At 47.4% G+C, this 15839-nt stretch overlaps 1 protein-coding gene across 6 annotated transcripts in view; it reads left to right on the top strand.

Annotated features, from left to right (window-relative positions):
• The window catches only part of LOXL3 (lysyl oxidase like 3), a 258654-nt gene that overhangs the window by 207355 nt on the left and 35460 nt on the right, over positions 1-15839 (top strand). For 4 of the 6 annotated variants that reach the window (XM_073586838.1, XM_073586837.1, XM_073586841.1 and 1 more), the window contains one exon: positions 9750-9917. The exons of 1 other annotated variant lie outside the window; for it this stretch is intronic. In XM_073586838.1, coding sequence (XP_073442939.1) covers positions 9750-9917 — 168 coding nt within the window. Of the gene's footprint in view, positions 1-9749; positions 9918-12452; positions 12609-15839 lie in introns of all 6 variants that reach the window. One more of the 6 variants, XM_073586839.1, reaches the window with a different exon arrangement.

A 15839-nucleotide genomic window follows, 5' to 3' on the forward strand; every position in this document is an offset into this window, starting at 1 on the left:
AAATAGCATTTAAATGTTCAGCAATACGAGACTTTAATTTCCCCCATAGGCTAGTTTACAGATAATACAGTTTTCTACACAGCAGATTTATTGTTGCAATTCATAAAACTTTTAATAGTACATTTCTGAGTGTTCTCGTATTTTGTATTAATAACTAGTTTGCACGTTTGACCATTTATTGTTCCACATTTATAACTACCCTTCGTGCTCAACCATGTCTCCTGAGACGTACGAGATATGAACATGCCAGGAGATAAAACTGGAGGAAGATATGAGTCAGAGATAAAAACCTAAATTCCAGGGAGAGCTGACTATTCGTCCAGTAAGAGATCTAATGGGAATACTACAGCTGGCAATTCCAGAACTCTGCGATCTATTCGAAGACGTGTCAGATTTAATGCTTCTAATTAGAATCATCTGATTCTTCATTAAATGAAACCAGTCGCTGGTAACCCGTGAAGCATGCTGGAGATCTCCAGACGTACGGAAGAGACGTAATGAGATCATGTGTCATTATCAATTACTTTTTTTTTTATTGTACATATTTTTTTTTGTACGTTGCATTTTAGATTGTTCGTAGTTATCTTTGTAGGACCTTACACGTCATGTGATTTCTAGGTAATGACTGATTGGTCTAGCTTACATTTAAATGTTGGTCACTCTTAGCCGGTAGCAGCTTTGATAAAGATCGCTGTTGTGATCGAAACGCGTTGCCTGCGGTTCCTCTGTGCATACATGGTGCGGTCTTGGAGCATGTCTTCTGTTATATTTTAATCAATGGAATAAAACTTTGAAAATTTTTAAGCAAGGAGCTGGAACAAAGATCTGTTTTTTTTTTTCTGTTGCATCACGTCTCATCAGGACGGAGTTCCCGTGCACCTGCAATGTGGTTAGCTGGCTTCATTTTCTTTTGTATTCTATGCTCACATTTACATTGGTTACCTGGTGAGGGGCAAGGTAGTCGTTAGCAGAGTTGTTTTGCTCCACATTTTCGTGTTTGTATCTTTCCTGGAGCGGAGCCTCATGATGACTCTCGCTCGCTTCACTGGAGATGTCGTGTTCTTGTTTTGGTACTGGCTCAGGGTCATAGTTTGGATCAGTAAGTTCATTATCGTACTGAGATGTGCGTTGTGGTGGATCTTGCAGTAGAAACTCCAGACTCAACATACTGCTTTGCCTATGCAGCTCAGAGTTCTGCGCCGCTTCTAGCGATTCTGCTTCAGCGAGGGCTGCAGCAGCTTCTCTTTTTGCTGCAAGGCTTTCTAAGGCTGCATCCACGCATGCCTTCTCTAATATAAGTTGCATCTCTTGGTCAACAAAGCTTGCTCGCATTTTGGTGGCTTCAGAATTTGCGCGGGCAATGGCGACCGCGCTGCTGATGGATGTTGTCTTTGAGGAGATGGAAGTAACGGATCTTGTCCTGTGTGATTTGTGGGACATGATGCCTTGGAGGTATTTCCTGAAGAAGAGGTTGCAAAAAACCTTGAAACGCGTAGAATAAACCACTGTCAAACTTTATTAACCTTCTGGAAGTTCATCATTTGGGCAGCACGGACGAAATCCACGTATTCCTTTGCAGAGTTCTGTTTCATATAGTCGGTGACCGACTTGTGGATCTGCAGCAGCCCTTATCTATACATGCTTTGAATACCTACTACCAGGTGAGCAGTTTTTTGTCAAACCGGTTACTGTATTTGTGGGATAAGACCCTATATTGCGCTTGTGTCTCCCTCTTTCCTCACAATACTAATGAATAACTGCAGCATTATCCAAAAAAATAATTAGAGATAACATATTAGATGTCAGAGACAGAACAGGGGGCATAGCTAAAGAAGAGTGACATGATTTCTGCTTGTAAGGGAGACAAAAAGCAATAAAAAGGATGTTGGGGATTTGTGAAAAGCAAAAGAAAAGCCACAGACGCTATAGGATCTTTACAGGATGAAAAGGGTGAAGTGGTCAAAATGATGCTGAGAAGCCGAAATATTCAATTCCTATTTTGTATGTGTGTTCTCTAAGAAAGCAAATGTAACATGAACTGATCCTCACGGGGCCATTGAAGGAATAAAAGAATCCACACCATCCATAAACAGAGAGATGGTGAGGGAACACTTAGCTAATTTAAGTTAATATAAATTTCCTGGTCCAGATGAGTTACATCCTAGGGTACTGAAAGAGCAGAGGAAACTGCAGAACCACTAGAATTGAAAAATCCTAGAAAACAGAAGTCGCAGAAGATTGGAGAAGGGCAAATGTTGTCTCTATCCTCAAAAAGTGAAAGAAGATGGAGCCAGGAAATTACAGACCAGTGAGCCTTCCTTCTATACCAGAAAAGGTATTTGAGCAAATTATTAAACAGCATGTATGTAAGTACTTGCATAAGAATACAGTAATTAACCAGAGCCAGCATGGGTTTGTAGCAAAGAAATCATGCCAGACTAATCTAATTTCCTTCTATGATGGAATCACTGACTGGGTAGATCAGGGAAATGCGGTAGATATAGTATATCTGACTTCAGCAAAGCATTTGATAATGCATCACATACTATCCTTATTGAAAAAAAAATAGAATAGACTGGTATTTAACAGGGAGTAATGCAATATTCTACATCTGGGCAAGAAAAAAGAAAATTGCATCTATAAAATGGGAGAAATAGAACTAAGCAAGAGCATGTGTGAAAAAGACTTGGGTTTCCTAATGGATTACAGACTGCACATGAGTCAACAGTGTGATGCAGCAGCAAAAAAGGCAAACACAGTTCTAGGATGTAGTAAAGAGAAGCATACAGTCTAGATTACGTGAAGTAATTATCCCCCTCTACTCCTCCTTGGACAGGCCTCATCTGGATTACTGTATCCAGTTTTGGGCACCACATTTTAAAAAATACATTGTAAAACTGGAGAAGAGAAGAGCTGCCAGGATAGTGAGTGAACTGCAAAGTATGTCCTACGAGGATCTGAGAATGTTTAGCTTGTAAAAAAGAAGGCTAAGAGGAGACTGTTCCAGGTTGCCCTTCAGGTCCAACATTCGTACTAACCTTCAAAGACATCTCTTGTTAACTGCTCCCAGTACAGATGCCTGCTGTCCCCACTGCTCCGGTACAGCTCTTTGTGGTCCCCACTGTTCCCAGTAGAGATCCCTGAGGTCCCCACTGCTCCCTGTACAAATCCCTGCAGGCCCCACTGCTCCCAGTACAGATCCCTGCGGTCCCGACTGCTCCCAGTATAGATCCCTGCGGTCCCCACTGCTCTCAGTACAGATCCCTGAGGTCCCCACTGCTCCCAGTACAGATCCCTGAGGTCCCCACTGCTCCCAGTACAGATCCCTGAGGTCCCCACTGCTCCCAGTACAGATTCCTGAGGTCTCCACTGCTCCCAGTACAGATCCCTGCAGTCCTGACTGCTCCCAGTACAGATCCCTGCTGTCCCCACTGCTCCGGTACAGTTCTTTGTGGTCCCCACTGTTCCCAGTACAGGTCCCTGCTGTCCCCACTGCTCCGGTACAGCTCTTTGTTGTCCCCACTGTTCCCAGTACAGATCCCTGCCATCCCAACTGCTCCCAGTACAGATCCCTGAGGTCCCCACTGCTCCCAGTACAGATCCCTGAGGTCCCCACTGGCCCCAGTACAGATTCCTGCAGTCCCCACTGCTCCAGTACAGTTCTTTGTGGTCCCCACTGTTCCCAGTACAGATCCCTGCTGTCCCCACTGTTCCGGTACAGCTCTTTGTGGTCCCCACTGCTCCCAGTACAGAACCCTGAGGTCCCCACTGCTCCCAGTACAGAACCCTGAGGTCCCCACTGCTCCCAGTACAGATCCCTGAGGTCCCCACTGCTCCCAGTACAGATCCCTGCAGTCCTGACTGCTCCCAGTACAGGTCCCTGCTGTCCCCACTGCTCTGGTACAGTTCTTTGTGGTCCCCACTGTTCCCAGTACAGTTCTTTGTGGTCCCCACTGCTCCGGTACAGTTCTTTGTGGTCCCCACTGTTCCCAGTACAGATCCCTGAGGTCCCCACTGTTCCCAGTACAGATCCCTGAGGTCCCCACTGCTCCCAGTACAGATCCCTGCAGTCCTGACTGTTCCCAGTACAGATCCCTGCAGTCCCCACTGCTCCGGTACAGTTCTTTGTGGTCCCCACTGTTCCCAGTACAGATGACCGCGGTCCCCACTGCTCCCAGTACAGATCCCTGAGGTCCCCACTGCTCCCAGTACAGATCCCTGCTGTCCCCACTGCTCCGGTAAAGTTCTTTGTGGTCCCCACTGTTCCCAGTACAGATCCCTGCGGTCCCCACTGCTCCGGTAAAGTTCTTTGTGGTCCCCACTGTTCCCAGTACAGATCCCCGCGGTCCCCACTGCTCCCAGTACAGATCCCTGCGTTCTCCACTGCTCCCAGTACAGATCCCTGTGGTCTCCACTGCTCCCAGTACAGATCCCTGCTGTCCCCACTGCTCTGGTACAGCTCTTTGTGGTCCCCCCTGTTCCCAGTACAGATCCCTGCGGTCCCCACTGCTCCGGTACAGTTCTTTGTGGTCCCCCCTGTTCCCAGTACAGATCCCTGCGGTCTCCACTGCTCCCAGTACAGATCCCTGCGGTCTCCACTGCTCCCAGTACAGATCCCTGTGGTCTCCACTGCTCTCAGTACAGCTCCATATGGTCACAACTGCTCCCGGTACAGATCCCTGCGGTCTCCACTGCTCCCAGTACAGATCCCTGCGGTCTCCACTGCTCCCAGTACAGATCCCTGCGGTCTCCACTGCTCCCAGTACAGATCCCTGCGGTCTCCACTGCTCCCAGTACAGATCCCTGTGGTCTCCACTGCTCCCAGTACAGATCCCTGTGGTCTCCACTGCTCCCAGTACAGATCCCTGCGGTCTCCACTGCTCCCAGTACAGATCCCCGCGGTCCCCACTGCTCCTAGTACAGATCCCTGCGGTCTCCACTGCTCCCAGTACAGATCCCTGTGGTCTCCACTGCTCCCAGTACAGCTCCATATGGTCACAACTGCTCCCGGTACAGATCCCTGTGGTCTCCACTGCTCCCAGTACAGATCCCTGTGGTCTCCACTGCTCCCAGTACAGATCCCTGCGGTCTCCACTGATCCCAGCACCGATCCTTGTAGTTCCCACTGCTGACTATATCCCATTTAATTTCCTGTCATTTAATTCCTTATCCATCTGCATAAAGTTTCCTCCAGTCCTTCGGTAGCTTCAGTATAAGGCTGTTATGTGGTACAGGATCAAATTCCAGATAAATCTCATCAGCTGCACGACCAACGTCCAGATCTGCACTCACCTCCTCATAGAAACCCAACATGTTGGTTAGACACGACTTATTCTTCATGAATCCCTGGCGGTTATCAGCTATTATATTATTTTCTGCAGTCCTCTCTTATAACGTCCTCATATGTCACCACTGATGTCCGGCTTACCGGACAGTACTTGCCTGGATCCACCTTCTTACCTTTCTTTAATATCTGTACCACGTGAGCCTCCTCCAATCCTGTGACACCGACCCAGTTACAAGAGATCCTAAGAATGAGATTCCGTGGTCTGTCAATTACTGAGCTCAGCTCCCTCAGTATCCGTGGATGAATGCCGTCTGGACCGGGGGATTTGTCAGTGTTTAGTTTGCTCAGACGCAGGCGCGCTTCTTCTTGTGTTATACTAGTCACACCACGTGGTGAACTTTTATTGAATAATCCCAGGGACAGACAGTTCATTGGTGAACACGGATGAAAAGGGCCTGTTTAATATGTCTCTTCATTGTCTTCTATAATTATCGTCTCCAGGGCACAGAACTCCAGAGGATGAGGGATACTTGGGAGAACAATGGCAGGGGGAGGAACGTATTGGCGTGGAGGAGAGAAGGAGGTCTTTAGAGGACTAGACATTACATGAGGGGAGATATTTGGAGATTACATTGGAGAACTATGAGGGAAACAGATTATGGACAGCATTGTAGGTCAATGTTAGGAGTTTGAACTGTATATGTTGGGAACTTGGGCACCAATAAAGGGATCTGGAGAGGGGAGAAGCAGAGGAGTAGCAAGTAGAAAAGTGGATTAATTGGGCAGTAGTAGTGTTGGCAGGTAGGCCACATGGAAAGATATTGCAGTAGTCAAGGCGGAAGATGATGAGGGCACTAACATTTTAGCAGATTAAAGAGAATCTGTCACCCTTTTTTTTTTACTATCAACTGCCGGCATTGACATCAGGGGCTTATCTGCAGCATTCTGTAATGCCGTATATCTGCCCCCCGATGTAACCTGAAAGATAAGAAAAACACGTTATATTATACTCACCGGAGGGGGCGGTCCGGTCCGATGGGTGTCGGGGTCTGGTCTGATGCCCCCCATCTTCATACGGTGACGTCTTCTTTCCTTTCTAGCGTGGCTCCTGCGCAGGCGCACTGCTCTGCCCTGTTGAGGGCAGAGCAGAATACTGCAGTGCGCAGGCGCCAGACCTCTCCCGGCGCCTGCGCACTGCAGGACTCTGCGTTGCCCTCAGTAGGGCAGAGCAGTGCGCCTGCGCAGGAGCCACTACAGGAAGGAAAGAAGAGGACGTCACCGTATGAAGATGGGAGACGCCGGACCGTACCACGACACCCATCGGATCGGACCGCCCCCTCCGGTGAGTATAATATAACGTGTTTTTCTTATTTTTCAGGTTACATCGGGGGCATATCTTACAGCATTACAGAATGCATGACAGAATGCTGCAGAAAAGCCCCCGATGTCTATGCCGGCAGCTGATAGTCAAAAAAAGGGTGACAGATTCCCTTTAAGGGTTGAGAAAAGGACAGATTCTGGAAATATTTTTGAGTTGGAGGCGGCAGGAGGTAGTCGAGGCTTGGAGGTGTAGTTTGAAGGACAAGGCTAAGTCACAGGGTTATTCTGAGACAGCAGCAGTGAAAGTGTGGCATCATTTATTTTGAGGGATCAGGTAGGGGAATTTACTGGGACGGAGGAAAGAGGAGGACTTCATTTTTGACCACATTGAGCTTTAGAAAGTGTGATGAGAAAAAGGAAGATATGGCTGATACCCACTCTGGGATTCTGGACAGAGAAGATCTGCGAGTCTTCAGTGTATAGGTGGTAATGGAAGCCATGGGTCTTTGATTTGTTTTCGGCCAAAGATAGAAATGGATAACAGTAGGCGTCCTAAGACAGAGCAATAAGGGACTCTAACAGAAGTAGTGAGGGAATGGAAGATGCTAAATGTGCAGTTAGTAAGATATAAGGAGACCCAGATGATCGTATGGTCTTCGTCAAGAGAATAGAAAATTAGTAGCAGGAGGGAGTGGCTGACTATGTTGAAGGCAGAGAACAGGTCTAGAAGGAGGACTAGAGATAATTCTGCTAGCTTTGGCAGTAAGTTGTAAGTAATTGGTCAGGTCAGTTTCAGTGGAGTGGAGGGATGGAAGCCAGATTGCAGGTTGTCGAAAAGCGAGTTGGATGATGGGTGGGAGGAAAGTTTAATGTGGACATGCTGCATGGAGGCGAACGGGAGTAGAGACATGGGATAGCTGGATATAGAGGTCAGGTTGAGGGATGGAATCTTTAGGAGAGGTTTGATTGTGCCATGACTGAAAGCAGATGGGAAGGAAGTTACTGACGGGTTGAAGATAAGAGTTAGGGCTAGGAAAAGCGTGGCGGTGAGGTTGGAAAGGAGGTGGGATGGGGTCAAATACACAAGGGGTGGCAATTGACTTGGAGGGATGAAGAAGTTCTCATTCAGTGATGGTGAGGAGGAAGGTTTTAGAGGAAGGGCATTGGTCTGTTGTACATAGGGGTTGTAGTTACTGATTAGTAAAGGCTTGCCTAATTTTGTATTTGAAATATTGGAGGATTCTTTCCTCTTTCTGTGGTTTTCATGTTAGAGTAGGACTGGCAAGTGTAAGGAACTTTGACGCTAATTTGAAATATGTGGCAAAATCTGCAGAGATGAGGGAGGTCGGTGGGGCCAGTGATGGATGGAAAAGGGATTTGAAAGTGTTACATAACTGTTTAGAGTTGTGGGACAAAGAAGGTATGAAGTTTGTGAAGTCGCCCTCTTTAGCAGAGGTGAGGTCCAACTTGAATGTGACATTTGCTTATTTATATGTGGTCCCATCTTCCTGTGAGTGCCTTTTCATCCAGCGCCCCCCAGCAAGCCTGGACACTGAGATTGGTCCCAGGGCTATCTATTGATTTGTCAAACTCTGCCATTTACGAGTGCGGCGCCCGTGTCCATAGCTGATTGGAGTGTTGCATTGTAGAAAATGGTGGCACTGTCTGTGCCGTAGAGATATGGAGGACAGAGGTATAATAGAATCACAGTGTGTGTGAATGTTCAAAAAAAAGAGAAAAAGGGCAGAGCATATAAAGCGCACACCCAAGGCAATAAAGTATGTGACCAATACATAGAAATGTTATTGAGAGACAAACAGGTATACAGAATGAAAACATTTAAAAAGGAAGGCACCCCCCCAAATGTCCCGGGACCACCTTTTCCTGGCGACCTGACCCCCGACGTTCCATTTTGGACTACTCTTCATGGTGACCATTTCTTTACTTCCTACTATATGCTGTGGCATTTATTTCTTTCTTGCCCTCGATATTCTATTTGGGTGTGGATCTCCTAACCGTCCTCAAATTGGATGGTTCCCTGCTCCCTCCTATATCAGGGCTATGTACAGGGCTCCTCAGATCTTGTGGGGTCTTCCGGAGTGAGTATGACATCCCCTCTATCCTTATAATGGATGGTCACCTTGCTTGTAGTACCTTTTGGTCTAGCTATAAATATTTTGAGTAAACGGCTCCATTTCTCTGGGGACGCCCAGACTCGGGGCTGTTGGGTCATGCCCCATGTATTATTATGTACATTTTGGTATGTATTGGTCACATGCGTTATTGCCTTGGGTGTGCGCTTTTTATGCTGGGCCCTTTTTTCGCCTTTTTTTGCTTTTGCCTTTGCATTGGGGTTAGTTAGGCTCCTGCCCCTTGGTGGTGCTCCCTAACCTTCTCTTTTTTCATGTGAATGTGTGTGATTTCTGTGGAGGGGTGCTTGCTGCTGGACTCGGGGGGCAGGTGAGGAGGACTGGGGTGAGTCATGATACACCTGATGAAAGTTAGACAGCCTAAACACGTAGTTTGCTTTATTAAGTTTTGTCCCAAGTCATTTTGCAGCCCTTTGCTAGTTTTTTTTCCATCCATCCCTCCCTCTGGCTCCTCGATGCGTATGAGAGGTAGCGCCTCCCAGCCTGGTCTTCTGTTTCTTCGCTCCAGTACACACCTAACGCTTTCACTCGTTTTCCTGTGTTGGTTGTTACATTCAACATTGAAGATGGTCGCCCACATTGAACACCTGTGGATGCGGCATCAGCAGGACGATCATTCACGAGGCCAATGTTCACGCATGTAAAAATCAAAATAGCAGATGGAAATCGCTTTCTACGATGTGGAAATATAAAGTTTGGCCTTCTGACCTTGGTGTCCAAAGACACGGCTCACCGTGGCACAGGTAAAAGGGGTATTGCACACGTAGTAACGCATCGGAGTAAAGAGGAGCAATCAGTCGGTGCATGCTCCCTGGCAGTGAGACGTCCATGTTGATTGGCAATGAATGTGACAATATTTCTTGAGTTTGGTTAATGGTCAACAAAAGAGGATTATATGCGGAAGGAATGGGTTACTGTGGCCATTGTAATCTGATGGACTACTGTATTTGTTTTATAATGGATTTGAAATGTGGGATCCTTGTTCCTCTCAGATCCGCCTGGCAGGGGGTCGGAGCCAGCATGAGGGGCGGGTGGAGGTTTTGTGGGGACCTCCTGGAAAAGAGCGCTGGGGATTTGTTTGTGGAGAAGGTTGGGGAGTCAAGGAGGCTGCGATGGTCTGCCAACAGTTGGGTCTAGGATTTGTCAGCAGTGCCCTCCAGGTATGTATTAGACTTGTGGTGTACACGGTGATGGGAGAAGGGATGTATACACAAGGGCATACGGGATATACTGTACTAGGTGAGGCATTCGCTGCTACATGTATCTGTGGCTCCTCCATTGTGCTGCTACTAACCTCCACTATAACTGCTGCCATCTACATACAAGGAATCTCATTCATCCGCTGTTCTCCATCCTCAGATTCTCACTGGGCCTAGGAGGACCATATAACTACATGGTTCTAGTGGAAATCCCCTGTAAGCCATCAGCTGTAGGGTGTCCACTGTCAGGAATCAGGTCTGATCATCTAAGCACCTTCCATGCATTTATGCACGGCACAACATCTTGCAGAAGAATGATGACCGTCACCCTCCACATCTGTCACTGAGCATTCATTAAAGTTCATAGAGTTCACTTAGTGGCTGTATCTGAGCATCCCTCCAGTAATCCCACTTGGTATTATGGTGAGGTCTATATCTGCTGGCTCTGTCATGTCATTCCCAGCCAGGAGAGTGTGCAATGGCTGGCTTTGAACACATATGTGCTCTGTCATGTCATGCTTGGCCGAGTGCAGTCTGAATATGCTGGCTTGGTCACGTATGTGCTCTGTCATGTCATGCTTGGCCGGGTGGAATCTGTATATCCTGGCTTGGTCACTTATGTGCTCTGTCATGTTATGCTTGGCCGAGTGCAGTCTGAATATGCTGGCTTGGTCACGTATGTGCTCTGTCATGTCATGCTTGGCCGAGTGGAGTCTGTATATCCTGGCTTTGAACACGTATGTGCTCTGTCATGTCATGCTTGGCCGGGTGCAGTCTGAATATGCTGGCTTGGTCACGTATGTGCTCTGTCATGTCATGCTTGGCCGGGTGGAATCTGTATATCCTGGCTTGGTCACGTATGTGCTCTGTCATGTCATGCTTGGCCGGGTGGAATCTGTATATCCTGGCTTGGTCACGTATGTGCTCTGTCATGTCATGCTTGGCCGGGTGGAATCTGTATATCCTGGCTTGGTCACGTATGTGCTCTGTCATGTCATTTTTGGCCGGGTGGAGTCTGTATATCCTGGCTTGGTCACGTATGTGCTCTGTCATGTCATGCTTGGCCGGGTGGTGTCTGAATATGCTGACTTGGTCACGTATGTGCTCTGTCATGTCATGCTTGGCCGGGAGGAATCTGTATATCCTGGCTTGGTCACGTATGTGCTGTGTCATGTCATGCTTGGCCGGGTGGAGTCTGTATATGCTGGCTTGGTCACGTATGTCCTCTGTCATGTCATGCTTGGCCGGGTGGAGTCTGTATATGCTGGCTTGGTCACGTATGTCCTCTGTCATGTCATGCTTGGCCGGGTGGTGTCTGAATATGCTGACTTGGTCACGTATGTACTCTGTCATGTCATGCTTGGCGGGGTGGCGTCTGAATATGCTGACTTGGTCACGTATGTGCTGTGTCATGTCATGCTTGGCCGGGTGGAGTCTGTATATGCTGGCTTGGTCACGTATGTCCTCTGTCATGTCATGCTTGGCTGGGTGGAGTCTGTATATGCTGGCTTGGTCACGTATGTCCTCTGTCATGTCATGCTTGGCTGGGTGGAGTCTGAATATGCTGGCTTGGTCACGTATGTCCTCTGTCATGTCATGCTTGGCCGGGTGGAGTCTGTATATGCTGGCTTGGTCACGTATGTCCTCTGTCATGTCATGCTTGGCCGGGTGGAGTCTGTATATGCTGGCTTGGTCACGTATGTCCTCTGTCATGTCATGCTTGGCTGGGTGGAGTCTGAATATGCTGGCTTGGTCACGTATGTCCTCTGTCATGTCATGCTTGGCCGGGTGGAGTCTGTATATGCTGGCTTGGTCACGTATGTCCTCTGTCATGTCATGCTTGGCCGGGTGGAGTCTGTATATCCTGGCTTGGTCACGTATGTGCTCTGTCATGTCATGCTTGGCCGGGTGGAGTCTGTATATCCTGGCTTGGTCACGTATGTGCTCTGTCATGTCATGCTTGGCTGGGTGGAGTCTGTATATGCTGGCTTGGTCACGTATGTGCTCTGTCATGTCATGCTTGGCCGGGTGGAGTCTGTATATCCTGGCTTGGTCACGTACTGTATGTGCTCTGTCATGTCATGCTTGGCCGGGTGGAGTCTGTATATCCTGGCTTGGTCACGTATGTGCTCTGTCATGTCATGCTTGGCCGGGTGGAGTCTGTATATGCTGTCTTGGTCACGTATGTGCTCTGTCATGTCATTCTTGGCTGGGTGGAGTCTGTATATGCTGGCTTGGTCACGTATGTGCTCTGTCATGTCTGTGTGTGATTGCTTTGGCCACATCATGTCACTCAGTTGCAATGTTCTAGTTATAGTTCCTGTGTCTTGCTGCCTGACTGAAACCCATAAACCCATCCAGTACAAGATCTGACAGCTCGCCTCCATCTCACTTTGGATGTGCTATGGAGCAGACTAGTGTCCATCAGCTTCGTCCGTCTCATGTCTTGTTCTTGTTATGTGTCGTTGCTTGCTGCTCCTGGGCTGACCACTGTAGATTCGCATTATTGGGGGGCGCACACAGTTTGAGGGACGTGTGGAGCTGAAGCTTGGAAACACCTGGGGCTACCTGTGCAGTGATGGCTGGACAACTAAGGAAGCAATGGTGGCATGTCGGCAGCTCGGCTTGGGCTACTCTCTGCATGCGGTGACGGTATGTACAGCGAAGTCTTACATAGATTACAGTTGGTACAGTAATGGGGCTCCAGGAATCGTCATACACAAGAGTCTCTTAGGTGCTGGGAGAAGACATGGGCTATGCTGCTATAGAGCCAGTAGACATACAGTGGCATGTAAATGTTGGGACACCCCTGGTCCAAATTGCTGCTATTGTGGACAGTTGAAGATCAAAAGATATCTAAAAGGCTTAAATTGAAAAATTACAATTTATTTAATATTTTAGGCTAAAATATATATATACACAAGTGTTGTGAGTTCATTTTCCCCTTGACCGTTGATGTCTGATGAACTCCCTCTGCTGGTGAAGAGAGGTAGTGAAATTGATTGGGTTGGGAAGAACCTGTCATCTGAACAGGTGGAGCCTGATTGGACACCCGGAATCACTGAGTGGATATAAGGCAGCCGACGCCCTACAGGGGTGCTGGTGACCCTTTCTTGTTATGATTGAGTCACCGTAGGAGGCAAAAACAGAAATGCTAGCTAAGTCCTGAAAACCAGAGAAGTTGGCAACTATCAGATTGCAGACCCCTGAACCTATCAACACAACTAGCAGTAGCCGTGGGGGGTTCCTACGATGACCTAGACCCCTCGATCACAGCCGGAGAGATACATAGACCTAAAGAAGGAAAGGGGAAATCTAACTGCCCCAGAGCAGACCCCAAAGCAATAGGCAGCCCCCCACATATAATGACGGTGAAGCAAGATGAAAACACTTACACAGACAGAAAGACAGGCTGAGCAAAGACGGGGCCCAAAAACTACCTAGATAGGAACGGATAGGAAGGCTGCTGTCTGCAATCTGCCAAAACCCTATCAGAGACAAAAGCCAACAAGCTGATATAAAAATGGCTCTGAAGCAACTAAGCTTCAAAAACTAAATCAGCACTCAGGTACTTTCAGAAAACAGAGCTCAAGGAACACTGCACACTCCAGCAGGGAGTGGCAGAATCCAAAAAGCAAGAAAAACAAAAACAAATCTTAGATGCAAAAAGGCAAAACAGCAAACTTAGCTTTAGGAGAGCAGGAATCAGACTGGTGTCCAAGAGTCCACAGAGAAATCACCTGCAGGGCAGAAAGGGCATAGGCTGCCTTAAATCCAGTCAGTGACTCCACTCAGCCAATCGTCTTCATTAGTCCCAGGTGCCTGATAATCAGGCTCACTACCTTCCTTCACTAGAATAGGGAGTTCACCAGGCCTCAGTGACGGAGGGGAAAATGAACTCACAACACTTTCTGCTCTGAGCTCTTGCAAACCAGTTCAGTACCTGTCTTCTGAAAGCTAAGTATTTGCTCTCTTATTTTTCCATGAGATATTGTCTGTTTACTTAGTGTTTGTGTTCTGCCTGCCCTTGTTGGTTCAGGCTGAGCTCCATTTTTGTCTCTGGTCAAGTTGATCTTTTGCTCAGTCTTCAGAATATTCCTGAGTGCTGATATAGTGTTTTTGAAGTCTAGCGACTTCAGGGCCTTTTTTCTATCAGATGTGTTGGACATTATTTTGGCAGAATTTTTGCGGATTGCAGCCAGCATCTTTTCTGTCCTTTCCTATTTAGTTAGTTGGGCCCCATCATTTGCTCAACCTGTCTTTCTGTCTGTGTTTGTGTTTTCATCTGCTTTTCACCGACAATACATGTTGGGGGCTGTCTATTGCTTTGGGGTCTGCTCTGGGGCAGTTTAGATTTCCCCTTTCTTTCTTTAGGCTACTCCGCAGTTGCATTACACCTGCCCTTAAAATCATAGACTGTTCAAGTCTTTTGTAAGATTTTAAGGGCAGGTGTAATGCAACTGCGGAGTAGTTGCGTGCAACCTCCACCAGGGGGTGCTGGTAAGGGAAAAAGAGTTGCATTCACCATGTAGCACCACAGTGCAGACATGCAGGCTGCCACTAGGAGGCAGCAGAGTAGTCAGACAGGCCGGGTCAGCAACAAACAGGAAGTCGAAGTACCAGAGGTCACAGCAATGCACGTAGTCAGAGATAAGCCAGAAGTCAGAGCCAGACAGGAATGCGGTATTCAAGATGTGAGACGAAAGGGGAGTCAGATTACAAGCCAGTGAGTCATAAGCCGGTCGTTAACATGGTATCAGAGACAGAAAAACAGGAAGCAGGGTTCAGAGTTCAAGCCGAGTCGTACACTGTAGAGAAAGCACCAAACGTACACAGTCAGGGATAGGGAACGGGTCAGACACTAATACGGGAAGTCAGAGGCAGAAGGATTACTAGGGTATATGGGTCAGCTGCTCTAGCCTGGAAGCATGAACTATCACTGACATCGCCTGCAGGCTGCAGCGACCTGAAATAGCAAAAACAGATCCAAAACAAGGCAGAGGGGATTAACCCCTCCATGACCAGTCCAGGGAGAGGATAACAGCAAACAAACCTCGGACTGGATCATGACAGTTGGTCAGTTTTAACATTGAAAGATAGACTATCAAAAATAAAATCCAGAAAATCACATTGTATAAATTATTTCTCACTGCAAAATGCAAATAAATTTATATAAGTATTTGATCCTCTAACAACCATTAAGAGTTCTGGCTCCTACACACCAGTTAGATGCTCCTAATCAACTTGTTACCTGATTTAAAGACAGCTGTCTTACATAGTCACCTTTATAAAAGACTCCTGTCCACACACTCAATTGACCAATCAGACTCTAACCTTTACAACATGGGCAAGACCAAAGAGCTTTATAAGGATGTCAGGGACATGATCATAGACTTGCACAAACCTGGAATGGGCTACGAAACCATAAGTTTCACAAGAGAAATGTGCTGTCTTCCAGGTGCAAAAATTAAAGATGTGTCTGACAGGATATCAGGACTCTTCAGACCTACAGATGACTACCCATTCCTGCTACTACATGTGGGGACAAATGACACCGCAAGAAACGACCTGGAAACCATCTGCAGAGACTTTGAAGACTTAGGCAAGAAAGTGAAAGAACTGGGAGCGCAGGTGGTCTTCTCTTCCATCCTCCCAGTGGATGGCCGTGGAATAAGATTCTGCAGGTGAACAACTGGCTACGTCGATGGTGCCGTCAGCAACGATTTGGATTTCTGGATCACGGAGTGAACTACTTATACGATGGACTACTTGCTAGAGATGGGGTGCACCTTACGAAGACTGGAAAGCATGTATTTGGAAGTCGCCTTGCTACACTTGTAAGGAGAGCTTTAAACTAGAACAACATGGGAAGGGAAGCAAAAG

The sequence above is a fragment of the Dendrobates tinctorius genome, unplaced genomic scaffold, assembly GCF_039654945.1.
Source record: "Dendrobates tinctorius isolate UK_male_01 unplaced genomic scaffold, ASM3965494v1 ptg000096l, whole genome shotgun sequence".
Taxonomy (NCBI): Eukaryota; Metazoa; Chordata; class Amphibia; order Anura; family Dendrobatidae; genus Dendrobates; species Dendrobates tinctorius.